Source organism: Actinia tenebrosa, unplaced genomic scaffold (assembly GCF_029948245.1).
Source record: "Actinia tenebrosa isolate PJP-AT-01 unplaced genomic scaffold, QUT_ActTen_1.0 PGA_scaffold1__47_contigs__length_23844297, whole genome shotgun sequence".
Taxonomy (NCBI): domain Eukaryota; kingdom Metazoa; phylum Cnidaria; class Anthozoa; order Actiniaria; family Actiniidae; genus Actinia; species Actinia tenebrosa.
The window spans coordinates 5,703,471-5,726,382 of NW_028292578.1; the positions used below are offsets into that span (position 1 = coordinate 5,703,471).

General features: G+C 37.1%; 2 protein-coding genes across 3 annotated transcripts; one reads left to right on the plus strand and one right to left on the minus strand.

Annotated features, from left to right (window-relative positions):
- Positions 1–1,347: 1,347 nt before the first annotated feature.
- On the minus strand, positions 1,348–10,442 carry LOC116288160 (solute carrier family 60 member 1). Of its 2 annotated transcripts, none has more exons than XM_089033459.1 (11): positions 9,855–10,442; positions 6,901–7,084; positions 6,233–6,250; positions 5,658–5,900; positions 5,306–5,408; positions 4,447–4,571; positions 4,154–4,246; positions 3,754–3,834; positions 2,608–2,755; positions 1,652–1,843; positions 1,348–1,515 (listed from the first exon to the last, which is right to left on the minus strand). In XM_089033459.1, the coding sequence occupies exons 1-11, from the start codon at positions 10,172–10,174 to the stop codon at positions 1,427–1,429; spliced, it is 1,596 nt and encodes a 531-aa protein (XP_088889585.1). In that variant the 5' UTR covers positions 10,175–10,442; the 3' UTR covers positions 1,348–1,426. The 2 variants fall into 2 exon arrangements, with proteins under 2 accessions (XP_088889585.1, XP_088889586.1); XM_089033460.1 differs by lacking the exon at positions 9,855–10,442 and adding an exon at positions 7,556–8,291.
- Positions 10,443–12,231: 1,789 nt separating this feature from the next.
- LOC116288161 (sodium-dependent glucose transporter 1B) lies at positions 12,232–22,046 on the plus strand. The gene is made up of 13 exons (XM_089032157.1): positions 12,232–12,377; positions 12,468–13,011; positions 14,658–14,835; positions 15,043–15,060; positions 15,281–15,511; positions 16,169–16,286; positions 17,009–17,148; positions 17,253–17,345; positions 19,387–19,467; positions 20,008–20,155; positions 20,252–20,322; positions 20,407–20,509; positions 21,098–22,046. The coding sequence occupies exons 2-13, from the start codon at positions 12,686–12,688 to the stop codon at positions 21,229–21,231; spliced, it is 1,641 nt and encodes a 546-aa protein (XP_088888283.1). The 5' UTR covers positions 12,232–12,377; positions 12,468–12,685; the 3' UTR covers positions 21,232–22,046.
- The last annotated feature ends 866 nt before the right edge of the window (positions 22,047–22,912 follow it).

Sequence of the window (22,912 nt, forward strand, 5' to 3'; positions counted from 1 at the left end):
TAGTGTACATTTTTCAAGTACAAGAATGTACGCGGACGACACAAGCCTCACGGCTTGTAATACTTCCGTAAAATCTTTATCTGAGCAGATCAATTCTGATATTATTAGCATATCCAACTGGTTGATGGCAAATAGATTAAGCCTTAATTCAACAAAGACTGAATATATGTTTATTGGGTCTGACGACAAATTACGTCAAATAAGTTCCAAACCACATGTTTACCTTGAAGGTAAACAAATCGCACGTGTCCAAACAGCCAAAACCCTGGGGGTTGTAATCGACCAACGCCTGTCCTGGGCTGACCATGTCGATCATATATGTAAAAAAGTTTCATCAGGCCTGGCTGGCCTTAGACAGGTTCGTGATTACGTCCCCCAGGAGACGGCGATTGCAATATATAATTCGCTGATAACTCCTTGGTTTGACTACTGCGATGTGGTTTGGGATAATTTACCAAAAACATCAGCTGACAGACTCCAAAAAATGCAAAATCGCGCAGGCCGAATTATAACTAAGAGTAATTATGAAACTAGGTCGCGCGACATTTTAATGTCTCTAGGATGGGAAAATCTTCAAAACAGGCGGAAGAAACATAAAGCCACAATAATGTACAAGACTTTGAATGCTCTTGCACCTCAAAGTTTAAGAGACCGCTTTGAGTATCAAACTACAAAATATAATTTGCGGAAGGGAGAAAAGTGTTTAAAATTATCGAAACCAAACACTGAGTACTTCAAACGTGCGTTCTCCTATGAAGGTGCAAAAGCATGGAACTCTTTGCCTTCAGATATTAAGTCAGCTAGAAGTATAAGGGAATTTAAGAGAAAGCTTTCTTCTGTTGGACTCTCATAAACTTTTTTAGCTGTCTAAATTGTATTCTTATTTAACTCGACATTCTTGTAAAGCAATTTTTATATTGATAGAATTTTTTTTCGAGTATAAATAAAGTATCACTCACTCACTCACTCAAATAAGAGAAGTCGGGTTGTGATGGAAAATGACAAAGCTATCTTTTAATATTTTTATACATCTTGCATGTTTGTCCAATCCACAGGTCCATTTTCCGCCGTTCCAGTGTATCTTTTCGAGTTCATGGGGAGTGGGGCTATATATATTAGGGTACAAATATTATTTTCTTTGCTATAAATTCATGAATTCATCCTTTCCTTAAACCATCAAAATATCTTGAAGGGTAAATATTTTTTTACATTTTTTTAAAATATGGGTTTGGCTACCTTTCCCCATCACTGCCTACAATTTACTCCAGTACCATCAAGCTACTGGTCTTCATCTGGCCTTTGGCCAAAGGGCAATAAATAATAATCAATGATATCAATAACCAATAATATTAGTAAATAAGTCCTTTAATGACTATATATCATAATAGTAATACCAATAAAATAAGCTATACATTTTGAATCAAGATTAGGTAATCTCTTGTTTTTCTGTGTTAGTTTTTAGCGGTGACTTCTGCGATGAAGTGTTCTCATCATCCGTCATTATCTCTTCTCCATCTGTTAAGAAAAATAAAAATAAAAATACTAGCTAGCTTTCTAATGGCGTCGGATCAGTTGATCAGTCAGTCAGCCATGACCAGTTCATGAGTCAATCAATCTATTTACTTTTCTGTTTGTTTTCATCAATACTCACTTCGAGATGTATTAGACAATCCTTTTCCCATAATAAGAACAGCAAATAAGACCCCAAAAGCAGCAAAGCATAGAATACATCCTTCAGCCAGGAAGCTTATTGGTCCCACGTAGTCGAATACTTTACCAACAATTAATGGTATTACCATTTCTCCTATAGCAGCGCTAACTACGAACATACACGTGATGGTTCCTGGACATAGTAAATCAGTCAGTCAGTAACGCGTCATAGTTTCTATTCGATGATTCATTTAGTAGCTCGTTCTTTCTTTTTCTTTATTTATTTCTTTGTTTTTTTCCTTTAAGTTTCCAACATATTATCATTGAACTCTTCCTTCTTTTTTTTTTTTTTTTTGCTTCCTCCTTCTTCTTCGATCCCTCCTTTACTTCCTTCCTTGTATACCTTCTTATTTATTTTATCCTTCTTTCTTCCTTCCATCCCCTCCTTCCAATCTTCCTTTCTTCCCTCCTTATTTCTCTACCTCCTTTCTCCTTCCCTTCCGCCTTCATAAGCAAAGTATCTTTTAGCTCCGATCTCGTTAACCCCAGAACACGAGTCACAAAACGTGTAGTTGTCTTGCCAGTTTAATACCAAGGTACTGAGAATAGACTTTTTTACTGATACGGCGGCCATATTGAATTATGGGAAGCCGAGGGGGCAAACATGTGGAAAATATTTAAAATCCAGTGGTGGGATTATGTTTTCAAATAATTTGAAGTTTAGGTGTTCCACTGAATTACCAGCAAATTTAATTGCTTTTTAGACGTACTTCTCGTTGAAAAGCGTAAAATCAAATAAAAAGACATCATCCTGACAGCTGTGTAGACTATAAATGTTTACGATGGCCGCTCCCTCGGCATCCCATAATGTCTTAATTAAATCGATAGCATTCAAGATGGCCGCCATATCCGTGAAAAGGTCTATTAAGACTAGATAGTCAAAGTTGTGAAGTTTACCTGTCACTTCAAAGTATTGCTCTACTAATGCCACACTCGAGGGAAAGACATTGCTCATGAACAATCCAAAAGTACTGGTCCCAATCCATAATACTATAGAACTTTCTTTAAATATTAACATTAATAGACTCGCTGCTAATGTCCCGCCCTAGAAGTAACAAAGAAATTCAATTGAATATCGTTATTATCATTATTATCTAAATATTTAATTTATTAATCCATCTATCTTTGTAGTCTGGTTTGGTTTCAATCAGCTGATAAGTCTTTGAATCTTCTCAAGACGGCCGTATGTTAGTTAGTCATAGTTCATTTCCATTTCCTGTGCACCCACCCTGCCGCAATAAACCTGGCAACGGCCCTGAATTGATCTCTTTTAGAGTTAATTTGCAATGGAAACATGATTTTAGGATTTTTACTTTTTGATTTATTAAAAAAGGACCATACTTCCAGACATCGAGTGCTGAACCGTCGTATGGCAGCGCGAAGAATTTACGGCTACGCCGGAGATTTCGACCCCGGCACCGCTATCCGAAGGAATTACAGACTGATCAGGAAGCTCGGCCGAAGCCTAAGGGAGAGGTTAGTCGGCCCCTAGACCGTAGATGATTAACCCCTTGCTATGACCAGCAAACTCAAAATTTTGAATGTGACGGGAATGGGTTTGAGCGCATACTCCTTCCTTTCCATGTGGGATGCGTTTATTAAAACTAATTTTTACTTTTTTTGGTTTATTAAAAAAGGACCATACTTTCAGACATCGAGTGCTGAACCGTCGTATGACAACGCGAAGCATTTACGGCTACGCCAGAGATTTCGCCCCGAACTAAACGGATCGTTTATGATATATAGTAAATTTGATCTGAATGATTTCATCTGACTTTCTCATAAGCATATATTTCACTCAGAAACTATTTACTTACACTGTTAATTAAGCGGATATCTTATAAAAATTCGTTTATAAATGTTATTCAACTTATCTTCATGATAAAACTCAGGGGCGTAACCAAGAGGGTGCACAAGCCCCCACCCCTCTCCCCTTCACGCGCCAAATCTAAAGTACCGCTGACTCATCCATAATTTTTTTTTTTTTTTCAACTTATTGAGCGCCTTTTTGAAATATAATAATTCAATAATGTAATTGCTTACCAAATCAACAAAAAGCATAACAGCAGGACTAGTGAACAAAGCTATAGGAATAGAAATTAGGCGACCAAGGGCTAACGAACCCTGCAGGAAAAATAGAACACAAATGTAAAACACAAATATAAAACAGTATTCTGTTTACAGATTTAATTCCTTATCCGAGACGACTTAAAGGCCTAACCATTTGCAGATGTAATTACAAAGGCAGCACCTTCTCCTCAGTTATTTTAAGACCCCGAGTGTTGGGCCGGCTGAGGCTCGAACCCACGACTTCCCGCACAACAGAACAAACCATGCGTTATATATATATACCATAATATATCACAGTTACCAGAACAGTGTGGGGTATCTAATATATATTTATACGCCATGGTATAACATTACAACATAAACTGTGACTTACCCAAAATACTGACGTTAAGAAGGCACCTTCCGCTGGTTTCATCTTCAACGAACTTTTAACAGCATATGTATAAATATAACCCCCATAGGACCCCTGAAGAATAAGAACAATGACGTCATTACATGTGTAGATGACGTAACGTCATAGCATATGTATAAATATAACCCCCATAGGACCCCTGGAGAATAAGAACAATGACGTCATAGCATGTAAAAATTAATTCAAGAATAAGCTTGCAGTTTTTCTGGTCCAATGAGACTGTGGGCATCAGAGTGTCCCGTTATTAATCCTACCTGCATTCCATCGTATAGAAAAACCAATAAACAGGTCCACAGTGAGATGCAAATAATTTGGAATCTGTCTGGATTGCTGCACAGACTAACAGGTCTATGTTCTTCTGGTTCAAGGATATCTACATCTATAATTCAAAGCAACAGTTCAACCCGTTATCAAGAGTATTGTAAAGAAAAAGTAAGTCTTGACTCGCGTTTTTTGTGACGTCATCACGAAAAGATGACGTCATATTCATTCTCAGAAACTGCCGATGATATGCCGTTTGCATACTGGCGTCGTTTAAATACCACTACCAAAAATGCTTCATAAATTTTGTTTCTTTTCCAGATTCGTATTTCTTCATTAGAATAGTTGACAAGAGACAAAGACAATTGGTGCTAATCAACTGAACAAAACAAAGTGTGCAAGGGATTAAATTCTGGTAGTGGTAGTATATGACGCTATCTATAATGCGAGTGACCTATTATTGTGCATTGTAAACCTTATTTTTTTCTATTATGATACACTCAACAAAATAACTCTATTCTGATTGGATAGGAGGAGTACAATTAAATCCCAAATTGTACTCTGTAGAGTATTAATTAAGTTGCTCAATTATGTTGAGCGTATTATAAACAAAAAATTGCACGATCTCCTCGTACAATTCGGAATTTATAGATACTCGTGATGTTTTGAAAGTTCTCAAATTGGATTCGAGATCGTGCGATTTTCTACACTCAAATTCTAAACTTCCTTAGATGCAGTTATTGTCTCACGATGAATATCAGAATCATCGTACAAGGAGAAGGTTGAGGTGATCGTAACCCCCTTCCCTCTCGAGCTCATCCCCTCGTAAGAATACCAAGATAACAGAATCACCTTTATGACTATCTTTGCTTGATTGCTGTTCTTTTTCTCTTTCCTGGCGACTTTCCAACATGTCCAGCACGACTAGGTAAGCCAAACCAATAACAACGGGTACCTAACAGGGGAGGTGTCAGGAAGTGATGTTAACTAGTTGACTAGTACAAATGTTAATGTTTTGGTGATAAGAACTTTAGAGTCAGATCATATAAAACAGATTTTGCATGACTGTGAAACGGCACTTCAGCGAGTAAAATTCTACTCAGCCAATCAATATGCTCGGACACGGTACCGTGACGGTCACGGCATCCGTATCGTGACGGTTCACGTTCACGCAAACCTTGCTCTAATTAATCAGTAACATTACATGAGCTAAAGCGATGATCCAATAGGCAAACTGCACTTCACTACTGTAGGCAGAATCATACATGGCGATCCCTTTAGTGATATTGTCATGTGATAAGTGATGATGACGATGTTTTCCTCCACCATACGGCATCGGTTTCTCTCTTCGTGCCGCTATGATCTCTGGGTGGGGCTCACCGCTCAGAAATGGCTCGGCGATAAGTGGGCTCACAAACGCGCCAAAACCATACGAGAAATACAGAGCCTTGGGGAGGAAACAAAAGATATTAGTGACTTCGTTGGGAAAAAGTTTGTGTCGTGCGCAAATTATTAGTTTTAAAATTACAATAAGTAATTTTAACTCATAAAACGAAAGGCTGTCTCGCAGTATGTAAAACAACAACAACCGCAACAACAACAACAAAAACCCACAAACGTTTGAGCGCATGCGCTCATTTTCTCTTGGTTTCTGTCTCTGAAGAAATACCATTTCCTTAAAGCATGGTATAGCGAGTTAGTGAATAGTACTTTGAGCGTCAGAACCTTGGTAAAAGACACGACAATTGTACCTGATACTCTAGGAGATTGAAAACATACCTGAAGATAAGGCGAGACCTGAAAGAATACCAAAGTTTTTTAATCAACTATAATCATGAATGATCCCTAAAATATCCCGACTATTCTTCATCTGATTAATACTATAAGTAGTAATCTATTCGAGAAAATGTTACGAGTAAACGATATGTATGTTATACTCATGTTATAAAGTTGGCCATTGGTTATGGCCAAGGAGGCCGTTAGCACAGATGCGCATTAGAGCAGCTGTCGTATGACTGTGAATAAGTCGGTGCTATATGCGTGCCGTGCCGTGACCGTGATGTTTTTTGATTCGCTGATTTTCTTTCTCGCGCAATGTGATTTGTCTGACAGTGTCATTACCTTGGCGTGACCGTGTCTACGCCGTGTTCTTGCCATGTTACGGGATTTGATTGGATGTAATGTGATTGAGTTGCCGTACGTATGCCTTGCCGTGTTACGTCCGTATTCGTGTCGTGACCTTTTCACAGTCATACGAAAACTGCTGTAGAAAAAGGTAACAACCAGTAATTTAACAATATTTGCAAAGTAGTGTACTGATATACTCTTGAGATATTGAACTATAAAATTCTTACTGCCTTATGAGTACTATCCCAAGGTAACCGCACCTTCGTAGCTACCAAAAGCAGATACGCACATACCAGGGTCTACATACAAGAGACACCCACCTTCTTGCCGTGTAGAGACAGTAGCTGCACATTAGTAGCAGTGTCCAAGACACCCACACAATAACCCGCAGCAGCTGTGGTCAGGATAAGTAGCCATAGATCACGACTTAGTGGGATGACGGCCAGAAATATGGCATTCAGAGCAAGACATACCAACAACATTAAATTACGATTACAGTTAAACCTATAAAAAACAACAGAAAACGAACATAAAACACATTAGTTTATTATATACATGACCTCCAACCCTTTGGTTTACTTGTGATCAATATGCTCATCCAATATATCCATTTCCATCCATTCAATCCCATCATGTCATCTGAAGCCATCTCATTTCATTCGTTTTACTTCATCCCCCCTCTATCTCTACCTTATAGTATTGTATTTCATCCCATTCTCTTTCATCCCATGCCATTCCACTTTTGTCCAAGTCTGTGTTAGCAGTATGTTACTATTATAACCATCCCTTCCCATCTATTTTATCTCATTCTAAATTCATTAATACTCTATTAGTAATATTATAACATATTATCTTTTCTCGTTCGATTCAATGGAATCCATCATCCTATTCTATCGATATTCCTGTGTTAACTAACCCATCTCATTTATCCCAATCCTATCCTTTTCCATTCCATTCCATTCCTATTTCGTTTACCTGTCAATAACATAACCAGCACCCATAGCTCCAATAAACCTCGTGGTAGACTGCGCAAACAACAGCCAACTTAGCACGTTAATAGCATCCACATCAGGAAAATAGTTCATTACAAAATCAAGTAATGTTGGCCCAGCAATGCCAACCGTCATACCGAACACAAAAAACGTCATGAAGTAAAACAAGTGAGCAATTCGTGATTTGATTGTTGATGTACACGAACTTGGTAGTTTGTATCTCGTTACTTGATGTGAATACTCTTCCCAGAAACTCCAGAATACACGGCGGAAGATCGCTTGTCGCAGCATTTTTCGAGGTTATTCTTTATCGTCAATGACTCGAAAGGTAGAAGCGATGAACTCTAGCGATTTTGTAAGATAAAAACCAAGAAGCACCAACTGCAATGACGCAGACCAGACAAGCAAAGAGTTTTCTATTGATCATTTGATCTTCTTGTCAACGACAGACATTTTTGCCAACGAATACGGGTAACACTTGGAGCACAACATTATCAGATGTAGTCATCACTTAAAGCGTTTTAAAATATATACATATAAAAAAAGACAAAATGACGGGTTCCTAACAACGGTTTCTTTAGCTCACAGAATTGAATTATCTTCGGCTTTTGATTGAGAGTTTTCCAGGCAGTTTATAACGACCAAGGATGAAACTGGCGAGACATGCGCTTTCTCACTTTCTCCAGAAGCGTTGGTAAGAAGGCAAGAAAAAATCTTTCGATTTCAATGTTTCAAATCCTTTTTCATCTCTTGTAACCTATCCAAAGCTTTTTTTATCTATTTAGCCACCATGTATGAAGCGTCGACAGGGATTCTTTAAGCCCATTCAAGTCGAATATGAAGTGTGCCGGTTATCAGTAAAAACCCTATTACTTTGGTAATGTGTCTTTGATAAGTCATAAGTGTTCCTACATGCATCTTTGAAGACGGTGACCCTAAGTACGGCCTTCCAGCAGGTTACATTGTCATATGTCAAGTTCAATGGTTGACCAGTTACAGAACAAACCAATTGGATGGCGTGATCATTTACCCGCTACAGACAATCAAACCATATCTTTTATATTGCACCTTCATGGACAGCAAATTTATTTCGCTCCTTAACTTATGTTTTTTTTTTAACGTAACACATGCCAATGAATTTACAATATGGCTGCTTCAGATGTCTTGGTTGTTTTCAAATTTGTTTGTTTGTTTGCTCGTTTGTTTGAACGCTCACTCGCTCGCTCGCTCGCTCATTTGTTCATTCCCCAGGTTGTTACAGTGTTTGGCGCACTATGTATAGTTTGTAAGTAGCTTTTGTGTGTTTGCACAGTAAATCGGATAGGGCGGTTTTGGCCCCAAAAATGGGGCCAAAATTTTGACCCTACAGTGGCCTCCTTAAAGTAGGGCTATTTTGGCACTACCGGTAGGGGCCATATTTTTAGCTCTGATTTTGGGACTGTTTTAGCCCCTTTTTAGCCCCCGGATTTTCCTCCCGATTTGGCCTAGTTGAGGGGGCCAAAACAGTACTGATAGACCCATAAAAATGGCTTCTGTGGGGCCAAAATGGCATTGTTCTATTTTGACCCTAGCCTGGGCTAAAATAGCACTACTTTGAAAAAGCCAAAATGGCTTTCTGGGGCCAAATTGATCCTCTCAAATTTACTGTGTGTTTTTTTATTTTTATTCGTTTGTCTTACTGATTGCTTGTTCGATTGTTTATGTGCTTTTTTATTCTATCGATCTTTTTGATTGTTTTTATCAGCGTTTTGTTTGCCAGCTGTTTGTTTATCTATATCATCCTTATAATCTTACACCACCATCATTCTCACTATCAAAATCACCATCGTCATCATCATCATCATCATCATCATCGTCGTCATCATCATCATCATCATCATCATCATCAACATCATCATCATCATCATCATCAATGTCATTTAATGTTTTATAACGCAAAAACACTGACCGTCCGTGGGGCCCTACTAAGCAATATTTGAACCCCTTGGGGGGAGGGGTGATAAAGAAAAGGATGGAGGGGAAGGGGGTAAAACACCAATAGGGAACCCAGCATGGAGGACATCTTCTTCCTCATTCGGAGGGGCGGAGAAGGAAGATATGTCATGACATTATTCCAAGGAATAACAAGTACATGATTGGTTAATGGTAATGCACTTTAATGTCTTTCGCAATTTGGTGACAGTTTCATAGAGTGTAAATAATATATCCGTGAAATAGTACTAACTAATTAGTACAAAATAGCACCAATGACTACAACTTCAACATTTTGACAGTACACTTACTTGTCTAACAGGATACCAGCCATGACAGCACCGAGAAGAGCGTACGCTGCTTGAGTAAAAAATAACCAGCTCATCATGTCTAAACCATGGTTTACTAGATGTCCTAGTTCTATGAGTGTTGGTCCAATTATTGCCATAGTTGTACCAAACGAGAAGAAACACCCACAACACATTAACGTCTGAAAGAAAGACCTCCTTGATTGGTTGATCTGTTGTCCTGTAACCTTATCTATTGAACCATCGTCTCTTGTATCTTTACTACTCGTTTGCGTCTTTTTGTCTTGGATAATAGTAACTCCAAGTAAATGCGTAAAACTCATTTTGACTCGTTACATGTGTTATATAAAATTTCTCACAGCGTAGATAATGATTTGGATGAATTATTTCCTGTTATATTTCATGGTTCGTATTCTTGGTTTCTTGCCAACTCCGCCAGCCATTTTAAGTTCTCTTTGTACGTGAATCCAATAGTAACTTCTCTCTGGTTCTAAAATAGTCCTTTTAACTCATTAGTTCAGAATGATCCGTTATTAAGAGTTTTATCTACAGTATTTCGATGAGATATTGTTAAGCCAATCCATAATGGCGTCCCCCGATCTTTTGGACTTCATCAATTATTCATCCTTTGTTGCTTGTTGAAAGTGCTGAAGCAACATGTGGCAAACAAAAAAGGTCAAAACACTTTCCACAATTCCTAGTTTTAAATCCATATATCTTACTAATACCTAAAGAAAAGGTATTGGGTTTTACTCTGCTAAAATGAATCGGAGTTTTAATCTGCCAGCACACGGTTTAAAAAGTTCTTGACGCTCAACGAAAAGTTTGTTTGTTGTTTGGCCACAAGAGCCACATGCTGTTTTGATTTTACCTCCAACAGTCGACAAGAATATTGCTTGTATTTTCCTTACTTGTTCAAAACTCCTTGCTAAAGATTCAAACAAGATTTGACTGGTTAAAATGATCATATAATTCATAATAAAATTAAGACAATCGCGTTGCTGGTGGTTGAGAAATATGACCAAAATAACACAAGAAAACTGAAGTTAAACTTTAGCAAGCTTGTTTACTTAAATGGGCTGGTCAAATTATCTCTGACCAAGTAGTATCAATTTCTTTTCACTCGGAAATAGTGGTACTCTAAAACCTGAGGACATTCCCGAAAAGATCTTCAAGATTAGCTCTTTATAATTGGAAAAGTTATTTCTAATGCCAGGAGGTGGCTTACCATTTAAACCAATCCATCTGGTTGGAATTTGTTTCTGCTAATGGTAAAAAAAAAGAGCGGGAAACTTTGATTTCCGAAAAATGGTGCACGCGTCTGCCAAAAGAACCGAAAAGAGCGGGAAAAGTGAAACGTCAATCGGAAATCCGAGTTTTCCGGAACTTTTTTACAACCGGAATTTCCATTTTTTTTCCCTAGGGAGGGAACCCTAGGGCTTTCTCTTTCTTTCATTCCCTTTCCCGGCAACCCAAATTTATCTGCAATGTTATCCGTCTAACCACAGCATTCTCAATCGTAATGACCCTCTGCACTGACAGAATTTCTATTCATTATAAGATCCTTTTTTTCTTTTTTTCATATCAAATCATGTAAAAATCAAAACTACGGCCATGCAGTGTTCAAGCATTATTTTGGGAACAATATGCAAAAGTTAGTTTAGATTGATCTACTTAGTAAAGGTCATATTTAATAATAATTTCGAAAAAAAAAACTAAGATGTCACTGGTATCACTGACACTGGAGAACTCTTCTCATTACAAAAACAATTTTTCTCATTATTGCAAATACTTATGGAGTTTATTAAACATTTTTCCTCTTAGAATTAGTAAACAGAGTTTGATTAAAGTGAATGAGATCTGGAAGTTGAGAATCGAGATGGAAAATTGTCTTATTTTTTATTTGATTTTTTTGATTCAGCAAAAAGCTGAATTTGAAAATGAAATTAAATCTGAAATTGTTTTTCTGTTTTGACATTCATCGCCAGTTTTTGGAATAGTTAAAATGAAATTCATCGTTTTTATATCAAGTGTCATGGAGCAACCACAAGACTCTGATATCAAGCCTTGAATCACATTATAAAATTATTCTAAATATCTTTGAATCTGATATCAAACTAATTATACGAGAGAGAATAATGAAGGTTGCTTCGTATGATTCGGATTGAAAGATCATACTGTAGTATTTAGCTTGGAGTCAAGGAACGGGACATTGAATCACCAGGCTTAAAGACACTGACAAAAACTAATCTCGTTAGAAAGAGAATGTAGTCAAGATTGATCGACTCTCTTATGTATACTCAATCATACAACTAGTTAAATTATATATAAAGAATATGTTCAGCTCTGATTGGTTGATATATATAGTTCTTCTAGATGAGAGAATGAAGGACAGACCAGGTGATAACGGTTATAAAGATATTCTGCCAAAACATTTTACAATAAACCATTCCACTCAATGACTTCAAGTAGGAGCCTTACAGTTTCCCAGAAGTGTATTCCAAGAAAATTGCTATAATTTCAAAGGTTTGTATCCGTTCTTAAGTATTTTAATTATTTCTTGGTGAAGTTCTCGTTTGTTTTATTATTTATAACATAGTTTTATGGTATCCACAGAAGCTTGCCTCAAGCGATATGTGGTCATGAAGTTTGCCGTCCACCTTTCAAGGCCATCGCGATCCATTCGTCTGGATTAAAAATAATTCCTTGTAGAAGACCAAGCGTTCATTTGATCGGAGTTTTTCCCGCCCAAGAAGAAAATTAGCATCAAAGCGATTGATATCGATGAGGGAGTAACGCTTCTGTTGAGTGCTTAGAATAGAAGGGATAAAAAAATGCCGGTGACAATGGAAAACATCTCTGATGATGAACAAGAACCTTTATTTGACCCAGAAGATGTGGAGAGCAAGACGTTTGAGAAGGACTTGTCATTTCGGCAAAGACTTCAGAATTTTGTCGGAGATAAGCGTAACTTTAAAGCAACTCTGTGTTACTGTGGTGTGTTTATGGTATTCGGCATGTCAGATGAAGTTCTTGGCCCAACTTTGCTTGAGTTGCGCTGCTTGTCAGGCCAAACCATCACAATCATGAGTTTACTTTTCTTCGTCCATGACTTGTGCAACGTTTTTGGATCAACTAGCGGAGGAATACTTGCCGATAGGTATGTTGAATAGCTCTAAATAGTTACACTTGACTTTGAGAGCTTCTAAGTTCTTTCGTTCTATAGACAAGGCGTTGAGGCAATTTTGGGCATTGAGCAATGCTTCCCTACAGCTCCGAAAGCATTTTTAGTGGGTTCTTTTTTTTTTTTAGAGTTGATTTAATAAAGTTATAATGGATTGTCTAAATTGGAAAAATTTCTTTTACCAAAATAATATTCATTCGATTTATATGGCGCCAAAGTTTTGACGATTTGTAAGAAAAACACAAAAGCTAAAACAAAGGGAAAAAGAGAACAAGAAAAAAAATTACAAAATTTGTCCCTTTTAAGTACAGAAAAATAGCTTTGAAATATTTTCATTTGTTTCATAAAAGAAAAATTTAGGGAGTTTTGAAAATATCATGAGAATATGAATAAATTAAAGAGAGAACGACACGCCGGTTTGGCGGGAGAAAATAAAATTCAGCAAACGATTAAAAATAGCGACTAAAATTTGAGATTCTAACATATATTTTTAATATGAAATTCTAAGATAGAAGAGGTATTTGATAATATTGAACATCATATTTCTATCATATCTTTATCATAATTGTGTATTTTTTCACCTGGTTCATAGCTAGACTCGTTAACTGTGCTTTGAACAATAAAGAGAATAGTTCTCACAATGATATTTGCACCTTCTATATATTGGAGGGCTTCTGGGGTATTAAATATTAATCGTATTTGGGTAGGTTTTTGTGCTAAAAAATGGGCGGAATACGCTAAGATACTCAAATTTATTTTCCTTTCTTCAAAAATAATCTTGGATAACTGAACAAATTTTTTTTCAATTTTTCAAGGCGAGGTACTTACTAAACAAAGCTGCATGAGAAAGTCTTCGTACAGGGAAATAGTTTCATATTATATTTGTAGTAAAACAGCTTTATATTAACAATACAAACCATACGGTATTTCTACAAAAAAAAAAAAAAGACTTTTGTTCAAGTCTCGGTCGGTGTTTTTGATCATTAGGGCTGAAGTTATGACGTATGGCTACTCATTAACACCCAACCAGCCCTTCCACGTTATTCGTAATAAACCCTCTTGCATAAAAAAATAATTTATCAAATTATGGCAAGAAAATATAATAAGCTGCTTGTGACAAACTAATAAAAACTGATTTAGAATCAATCATTCTGAATAAATATGATTATATGATTGCTATCATTAATACTATCGTCATTTCGTAATAATATTTTCTGCTGCACATGCGCATGCAACAGACAATACTCTCTTAAACTCTTCTAAATTATTAGAAAACGTGCTGAAAGGCACGCATGCGCAAACGTTTTTCTCTAGGCCGGTTCAATGTCAATCTCCTAGTATTCTTCTATTGCGCATGTGCCTTCATTTTCTCGATGACGTCATTTTTGTGGTGTGGTTTTATTTAAAGGATTAATGTCAATCTTCTAGTGACCATACTATCTTAAAATTCTTCTATTGCGCATGCGCCTTTATTCCTCTGATGAAGTCATTTTCGTGGTGTGATTTTATTTCTAGGTTTAATGTCAATCTTCTAGTGACCATACTATCTTAAAATTCTTCTATTGCGCATGCGCCTTTATTCCTCTGATGAAGTCATTTTTGTGGTGTGGTTTTATTTCTAGGTTTAATGTCAATCTTCTAGTGACGATAGCCCTTGGTATAAGTGCTGTCTGTATTATCCTCATACCTCTTTGTCGAGTGTTTGCTGCTATGCTTTTACTTGCTGGTATTTATGGAGCATGTTTTGGTGCAACTGATACGTTCACAACGTTTCATCTTCTACGAACTTATGGCAAGCAGGTATGTCGTGACTCCTTAACCTTCAACGTACGTATGTCATGGTATGTTAGATAGATAAATGACCTTTATTTTGACTCAATAAAAAATCAAAGCTAAGTTTGGTACAAAAAAATCCGCCATTAATGTTGTCCTTACCAAGTCGGTTTGCGTTCGTTATCCAATTCTAATAAAATATCTTAATGTAGCTATATATATTCTTTTTTCCAGGTTTCGCCGTACTTACAGGTGAGTAGTTACGAAACATTATCATTTCTCACGCGCCATCATAGTTGCAATGTTGGTCGCAGTGTTGGATAAACTTAGTGAAGATCTCTCATCAAAGTTAGGGGTTGCACGCCTGGCTTGTGGTATTTTCTTTCTTTTTAAAATTCTTGCGCTCCTTAAGGTTTATCCTGACAGAAGAACAACAAATGTATTCGTTGAAATAATCCCTTATTTATTGCAGGCTCTTCATTTTAGTTACGGCATCGGAGGTTTTCTTTCTCCTCTCATTGCACGTCCATTTCTGCGCGATAAATGTGAATACATCATAAACTACACAACAATAGTCGATGAATGGCCGTACGCGAACACTTCGAGTGGCTTAGACAACACTTCATCTGTCTTCTACTCACAAGAAGCTGTTCCTCGGGATATTAACGTGAGGTGGGCTTACTGGATAGTAGCACTGGCTCACGTAAGTCTTAGAACGAAAAGTAATATTACTGAGTATGCAAGCAGCAAAGTGTTTGGGCTCCTCGTGAAATTATACATCTAGTTTACACGAGAGCCATGTTGGTTTGAACAATAGGTTTTGACGCGCATGATCGCATAACTTGGCTTGCATTTGAACATCTCACTATACTAATTCATTTCTGTTTTATCATATATTTTCTTATCTTTTGATTGCGTTTAAAAATACCTTTTGTCACACAACAAAGCGTTATTTCAAATTTCAAACTTAGTTATTTAAAACGCATCCCACATGGAAACGAGCGACCGTAAACACCTAGCCATTAGCGATACGAGCGAAAAATTGGGTATGCTGGTCATAGCAAGGGGTTAATCATCTACGGTTTAGGGGCCGACTAACCTCTCCCTTAGGCTTCGGCCGAGCTTCCTGATCAGTCTGTAAATCCAGGGATAGCGGTGTCGGGGTCGAAATCTCCGGCGTAGCCGTAAATGCTTCGCGCTGCCATACGACGGTTCAGCATTCGATGTCTGGAAGTATGGTCCTAAAATAAACAATTTTAAAAAAATCCTAGAAAAAAACGTCTCTTAAGTGGATCAAGTTTTATTTGCGTGGATCTCGAATCTCAAAACTAATCATACGATTGTTTTTATGTGTCTTTAGCTTCCAGTCATTTTTGGTCTTTTGTGGCTTCGTTTCACTGTGAAACTTGAGAAGATTAAAGGTGAACTAAACAAACAGGATTTGTCAGTGTACGGCAGTCAAACCATAACCAATGCAGGTAAACCAGCTTAATAAATGCTACGATTATTGGACGTTTGTTTCATAGGTATAGGGAAGTATGAGGGCGTAAAGGACCAATGCGACCCGTGTTCGGTGGCATATGTGAGTAGAATTTCTTCGTTCTATACTGGGCTTAGCGAATTTTTTTTTTTTTTTTGGTTTTCCTTCATCGGTAAATATCAATATGTAGGTTGAGTATTGTGTCGTTTGTTGTATATGTAATGGTGGTGAAGGCTTTGTTGCATGCTGTATACCAAGCCCGAAATGCACTATGGGCGCTGTGAATGTAATCAGCAAAAGTTCAAAACATGCAACATGCAACATGCAACATGCAACATGCAACATGCAACATGCAACATGCAACATGCAACATGCAACATGCAGCATGCAAATAATGCAACTGCTGCATTGGTTTCTATACCCTGACTCGCCATCACATGTAAGAAGAAGGATTGCTTGCTGCTTCTCTCCTCTGCTTTGAGTGTGTTTTTTTCTTCTTGTTCTTCGTTTTCCTCTCTCTGTAAAACAGAACCATCTTCTACCTAAATTTAAATTCTGCATTTAAAAGCGTTTTGCCTAAGTTGTGAATATCCCACGCGCACCCGGCGACGCAACAACGAAACATTTACATCAATGTCGATTGTCAAAAGCTGAGTCAGGTCAATTAGTCAGGTCATTTATAACACATGCAATATCGTATGGTATTTTTCTTCCATCCAGGCTATAATCATCATATTGTTGCTTTGTACCTCAATGGTAAATCACCATGGTTACGCGTATTTGGTGAGGATCAGAAACCACGTGTTATTGTTGTTACCGTGCTGACGTCATTAATCCTGCTTCTGTTCGATGGACTGATGGTAAGGGATATGCGCGCTCAATTGAATTTTTCTTTCTTCATTCTCATTATTTCTTCTTTCTTTCGTTCACTTGATTTCTCGTTAATGTGTTATTTTGTTTTCAGGCCACGTTCGGTGCGTACATTTATTCATACGCGACCAGAGGAGCGGTACACATGAAATCTGACCATGCTGCCTACCTCAACTCATTATTCTGGGTAAGCCTCTTTAAATCACCTAGTAATAGTCTTATGTATGAATTAGTTTTCTCTAAATTGCTGAGTTTCAATCAGCTGATAAAAGTCTTCGAATCTCACTCAGTCTGCTCCAAGTCGTGGTCAAACACTGATCGCCATGGGCACGAGCAGGAAATGACGCCAAGTGACCCCAGTCATAGCTGTAAAAGTAAAACAAGGGCAATATCTACTTAATAGAGTGCATACCATATATCCGTGAAAAACTTTGTAATAGGGTCAAGTAAGTTCAGTAAACCTTAGACCTACAAAACTTTGCACCAATTTGTACAATTTTGTTAGTTAACTTTTTCACTGATATATGGTATGCACTCTAAGATTTCTATTAAGTCTAGGGTCCGTAGACCTCAGTAGACCATAGACCTACAAAACTTTGCACTAATTTGTTCAATTCTGTTAGTTAACTTTTTCACTGATATATGGTATGCACTCTAAGATTTCTATTAAGTCTAAGTTCAGTAGACCTCAGTAGACCGTAGACCTACAAAACTTTACACTAATTTGTACAATTTTGTTAGTTAACTTTTTCTCTGATATATGGTATGCACTCTAAGATTTCTATTAAGTCTAAGTTCAGTAGACCTCAGTAGACCGTTGACCTACAAAACTTTGCACTAATTTGTACAATTTTGTTAGTTAACTTTTTCTCTGATATATGGTATGCACTCTAAGATTTCTATTAAGTCTAAGTTCAGTAGACCTCAGTAGACCGTAGACCTACGAAACTTTGCACTAATTTGTACAATTTTGTTAGTTAACTTTTTCACTGATATATGGTATGCACTCTAAGATTTCTATTAAGTCTAGGGTCCGTAGACCTCAGTAGACCATAGACCTACAAAACTTTGCACTAATTTGTTCAATTCTGTTAGTTAACTTTTTCACTGATATATGGTATGCACTCCAAGATTTCTATTAAGTCTAGGGTCCGTAGACCTCAGTAGACCGTAGACCTACGAAACTTTGCACTAATTTGTTCAATTCTGTTAGTTAACTTTTTCACTGATATATGGTATGCACTCTAAGATTTCTATTAAGTCTAGGGTCCGTAGACCTCAGTAGACCATAGACCTACAAAACTTTGCACTAATTTGTTCAATTCTGTTAGTTAACTTTTTCACTGATATATGGTATGCACTCTAAGATTTCTATTAAGTCTAAGTTCAGTAGACCTCAGTAGACCGTAGACCTACAAAACTTTACACTAATTTGTACAATTTTGTTAGTTAACTTTTTCTCTGATATATGGTATGCACTCTAAGATTTCTATTAAGTCTAAGTTCAGTAGACCTCAGTAGACCGTTGACCTACAAAACTTTGCACTAATTTGTACAATTTTGTTAGTTAACTTTTTCTCTGATATATGGTATGCACTCTAAGATTTCTATTAAGTCTAAGTTCAGTAGACCTCAGTAGACCGTAGACCTACGAAACTTTGCACTAATTTGTACAATTTTGTTAGTTAACTTTTTCACTGATATATGGTATGCACTCTAAGATTTCTATTAAGTCTAAGTTCAGTAGACCTCAGTAGACCGTTGACCTACGAAACTTTGACCTAATTTGTACGATTTTGTAAGTTAGCTTTTTCATGGATACACCTACATGCAAGAAGGTTGTCATACAAGGATATAACATTAGTAATTTAGTGAGAAAGGAATACATTAAAAGACAAAAGAAAAAGTTCAGCTTCAGTGATCTTCTTTTGTTTTTTAATATAATTCCTATCCCACTAAATCACTAATGTTCTATTTTCTTATGACAACGTTCTTGCAAGTAGGTGTATATGGTATACACTGTCTAAAGGCCTGTTAGTTTGGGTGCGACGTTTTCCCATTTCAGAACACGTGTCATCTCTTCTTTAGTTGCAGTAGCTTAAGATTCTCGACTCTTTTCTCTTACAGACGTCATGTCTTATTATTGATTTTTCTTTATGCGCAAAGAACTTTGGGTACGGTCGCCATTTTGTTACCAATAAAACGCCCGTTCTTGTTTTCTTTTCCAGGGTTCACTGTCCATTGGCCGTTTCCTAGCGATAGGAATTGCTATGTACATCAAGCCTCCTACTATGATGATGATTGATCTGGTAACATATAATAATAATGATCAATAAGTAATGATCCTCTTTTGAAAGTTTCTTGTTTAGTGCGCATGCGTAGATAAATAACCTGACCCAATCGTATCCATAGCCCTTATCTTTTACTGCGCATAATCGTAGAGCATGCGCAGTAAAAAATAAGGGCTCTGGGTACAAGATTGAATAAGCCTGAAGCGAGATGACGTTTTTCCCCCGACTCTATACCATAATAGCTTTTAAAATTATTTCATATTAAAATTTTTGATTCCTTAGAGAATACAGGAACAATAGTCATAATTAAAGAACAAAAGCAGTGTGGATTATGGTCTAGAGACGGGGGTAAAACGTCATCTCGCTTCAGGCTTGTTGTCAACCTCAAAATGCAGTAAATCTATTAATGTATGGTTTTTATCATTTTAAAAATTTTTATCAAGTTTATCTGAAGTGGGATCCCTGTGGGTAATAACGAAACCAAGAAGTATCGGATCTTTTTGATTAGCATTTTCTTTTTCGATCATAAACCATCATTTTTTTTTTTTGTTATTCAAGGTCGGATGTCTTGTGTCTACGTTTTTCATGTTGATATTTGAGCGATACGAGACTGCACTCTGGCTTGGTACTACAGGCGTTGGATTATTCATGAGTAGTGTCTTCCCGACAAGCATTGCTCTAGCGGAGCATTATATAGAGATAACAGGTAGGGTGCATGTTAAAAAACACTGCAAGAAGAAAAGATAAAATCAAGCATTCTATCGCTACATTATTTCAATTTTTTATCTGTTTTTCTCCCCAGCACCTGTAACAAGTATAATGATTGTTAGCGCTGCTTTGGGTGAACTGTTTCTTCCTCTCCTTGTTGGCCAGGTTGGTTTGTGCGTCCTTTCTATATTCACGAGACCACTAATTCGCTAAATGCTCCTTTAAGTACGTATTTTAATTTTTCTTCAGGTGTTTGAACGACTTGGTCCTGTCAGCTTTTTGGCCATCGCTTTCTGCGCATGTCTATTGGCTTTACTCATTTTCATTTTATTGAGAACAGTAGAAGAACAAGGTAGGAAGAAACCCGTTATCATGTTTCGCAAGAATGGCAATCGCGCTGCAGTCTGTATTGTGACTAAAATGGCTTCTATATACAAGCAAATAAAAGGCGTTGCATTCGCTTTTGCTTTTTCTAAAACTTTCTCACGCGCAGCCATGTTTATTGAAACCAAAACAAATTATGTAGCCTCACATTCCACTGCATCAGGATGAGTTTAACCAAAGGCTTTATGACAATAAACATGGCTGCCGCATGATTTATAAAAATGATTGGAAGAGTCACTCCATCACACGTTTGTCAATGAAGAGAAATGATGTCCAGTGAAAACCATATATAAGACACGTGCACGCCACGATCACAGTACGGAAATGAAATCATACTTGTCCACTGAACCAATCAGGTCGCTTTAAATAACGATATGTCCAAAATGTTCTCACGAACAACCCGCAAGTTCATCGCGCATTATCTTTAATGTTTTACAGTTGAAGCCCGCACTGTAGTTACTCACTGTAGTCTCTCCTTTGTAATTGGTTAGATGAATAACGTTCTTCTCGTAATAAGCTAATCATCCACCTTTTTTCTCCATTTTGTTTGATTCAGATTGGTTTGGTTTCATCTGGTTTGTTTGGTGTGGCCAACCACCCAGTTCCGCCACAGACAACCCTGCTTCTCCTAATGTAGAGACGGGTAAAACACCGGTTATCAACACAGTAGAAATGAATGTACAAGGATAATAATAACCATAGATCACGTGATTGAATCAGCCAATGGAAGACCTGCTTCAGCTAATGTAGAGACGGGTAAAACACCGGTTATCAACACAGTAGAGATGAATGTACAAGGATAATAATAACCATAGATCACGTGATTGAATCAGCCAATGGAAGACCTGCTTCAGCTAATGTAGAGACGGGTAAAACACCGGTTATCAACACAGTAGAGATGAATGTACAAGGATAATAATAACCATAGATCACGTGATTGAATCAGCCAATGGAAGACCTGCTTCAGCTAATGTAGAGACGGGTAAAACACCGGTTATCAACACAGTAGAGGAATATGAGTACAAGAGTGAGAGGTACACGTTAAACAATGACACAAGGCTGACTTCATTTTTATTGAAAGAAAGTTGTTGAATCGACCTGAGTAATAGGAATTAAGGAAATGTAATGATTTGAAGTGTTATAGATTAGAATTAGACTCTAGTTCTTTTTAGAACAAGATAAATAGGTTTACTATAATTCATTTTAATCGTAATAAAACTTGGTTAGATGTTAATACTTTTTTAAAAGAAACTAGGTTTACATAGAAAATGGAACTCTAGTTTTTCATACGCAAAATTATAATTAAATAGAATCAATACAAATGACGGAAATATCGAAGACGAAAAAAAAAATTTGGGGTGAATAAAATGTTAAATAATCGAAACTACGTAGACGGAAAGTATGTATTGTAAAGCCAAATAACCTGAAATATTTTCAAGCTTCCCGCTAAAACTGTCTTTAAAAGTTTCCGAGTCCTGGGGAAAATAAAGGCTTAGAGTATCCAATCTCCGGTCCCGAGAAGTTTCTTAGTCTCGAAATGTCTCCGAGTTCTGGGGAAAATAAAGGCTTAGAGTATCCAATCTCCGGTCCCGAGAAGTTTCTTAGTCTCGAAACGTCTCCGAGTACAGAAAAAACTTTTGAATGATTTAACGTCCCTACTTTTTACCCAATCACCTTATGCTTCGATAAAGTAAATCAATTACACCACAATTGTTTAATCAAAGTTTTCTTTATTCGTTTAACATTCTTTATAGCAAGTAGGAGAATCAGGGCATTTGTTACTAGAGGACTCTAATTATTAATGACCTTTAAGAAGCCTAAAGAAATTACTCCGAGATACACGGAGACACAAAATTATCCTTTATACATAAAAAGTCCCGGAGGTTGTTACTTCAATGGAATCTCTCATAAGATAGGATTCTCTTTTTCTTTTGCGCTTTTGTCAAATTTCTAACAGCTCTTACACTAGTCTTACTCAATTTGTTCTTCTCAGAATCATGTAGTTTTGCATGCAGCTATTCCTTTGCAATCCTAATCCATCTATACGGTTCTCTCTTCTTAGATTGTGATTTCTAATTTTTTAACGATGCAAGTCATTTGACTGAAGTGACTTCGAGCGATTCGATTTTCTCCGTTAAACTTCAAACCAATTTAATAAACGTAGTGCATTGCGGTGGGGCTGTTTTTGTGGAAATATTTCCAAGATGGCGTCTTTTTCGACTAACGTAACCCAGTTCATTTCCCTCGACCTCGTAATGGGTAATAGAAGTTTAATTTTGGTAGATTAATTTGAAACTAAGTAAGTATGCAGGGCCCGGTTGTACGAAGGGTGGATAGCGCTAACCGATGGATAAATCCTTATCCAGTGGAT

What these genes read in the sequence shown, in the direction of transcription:
- LOC116288161 (XM_089032157.1), top strand. Translation starts at nt 12,686, where the DNA reads ATGCCGGTGACAATGGAAAACATCTCTGATGATGAACAAGAACCTTTA. An exon ending in GGAGGAATACTTGCCGATAG is followed by an intron (nt 13,012 to 14,657) that starts GTATGTTGAATA and finishes TTTTATTTCTAG; the next exon opens with GTTTAATGTCAATCTTCTAG. An exon ending in CTATGATGATGATTGATCTG is followed by an intron (nt 19,468 to 20,007) that starts GTAACATATAAT and finishes TTGTTATTCAAG; the next exon opens with GTCGGATGTCTTGTGTCTAC.
- LOC116288160 (XM_089033459.1), bottom strand. Translation starts at nt 10,174, where the DNA reads ATGAGTTTTACGCATTTACTTGGAGTTACTATTATCCAAGACAAAAAG. An exon ending in GGATCATCGCTTTAGCTCAT is followed by an intron (nt 5,409 to 5,657) that starts GTAATGTTACTG and finishes CTCCCCTGTTAG; the next exon opens with GTACCCGTTGTTATTGGTTT. An exon ending in ATTGTCTAATACATCTCGAA is followed by an intron (nt 1,516 to 1,651) that starts GTGAGTATTGAT and finishes TTTTCTTAACAG; the next exon opens with ATGGAGAAGAGATAATGACG.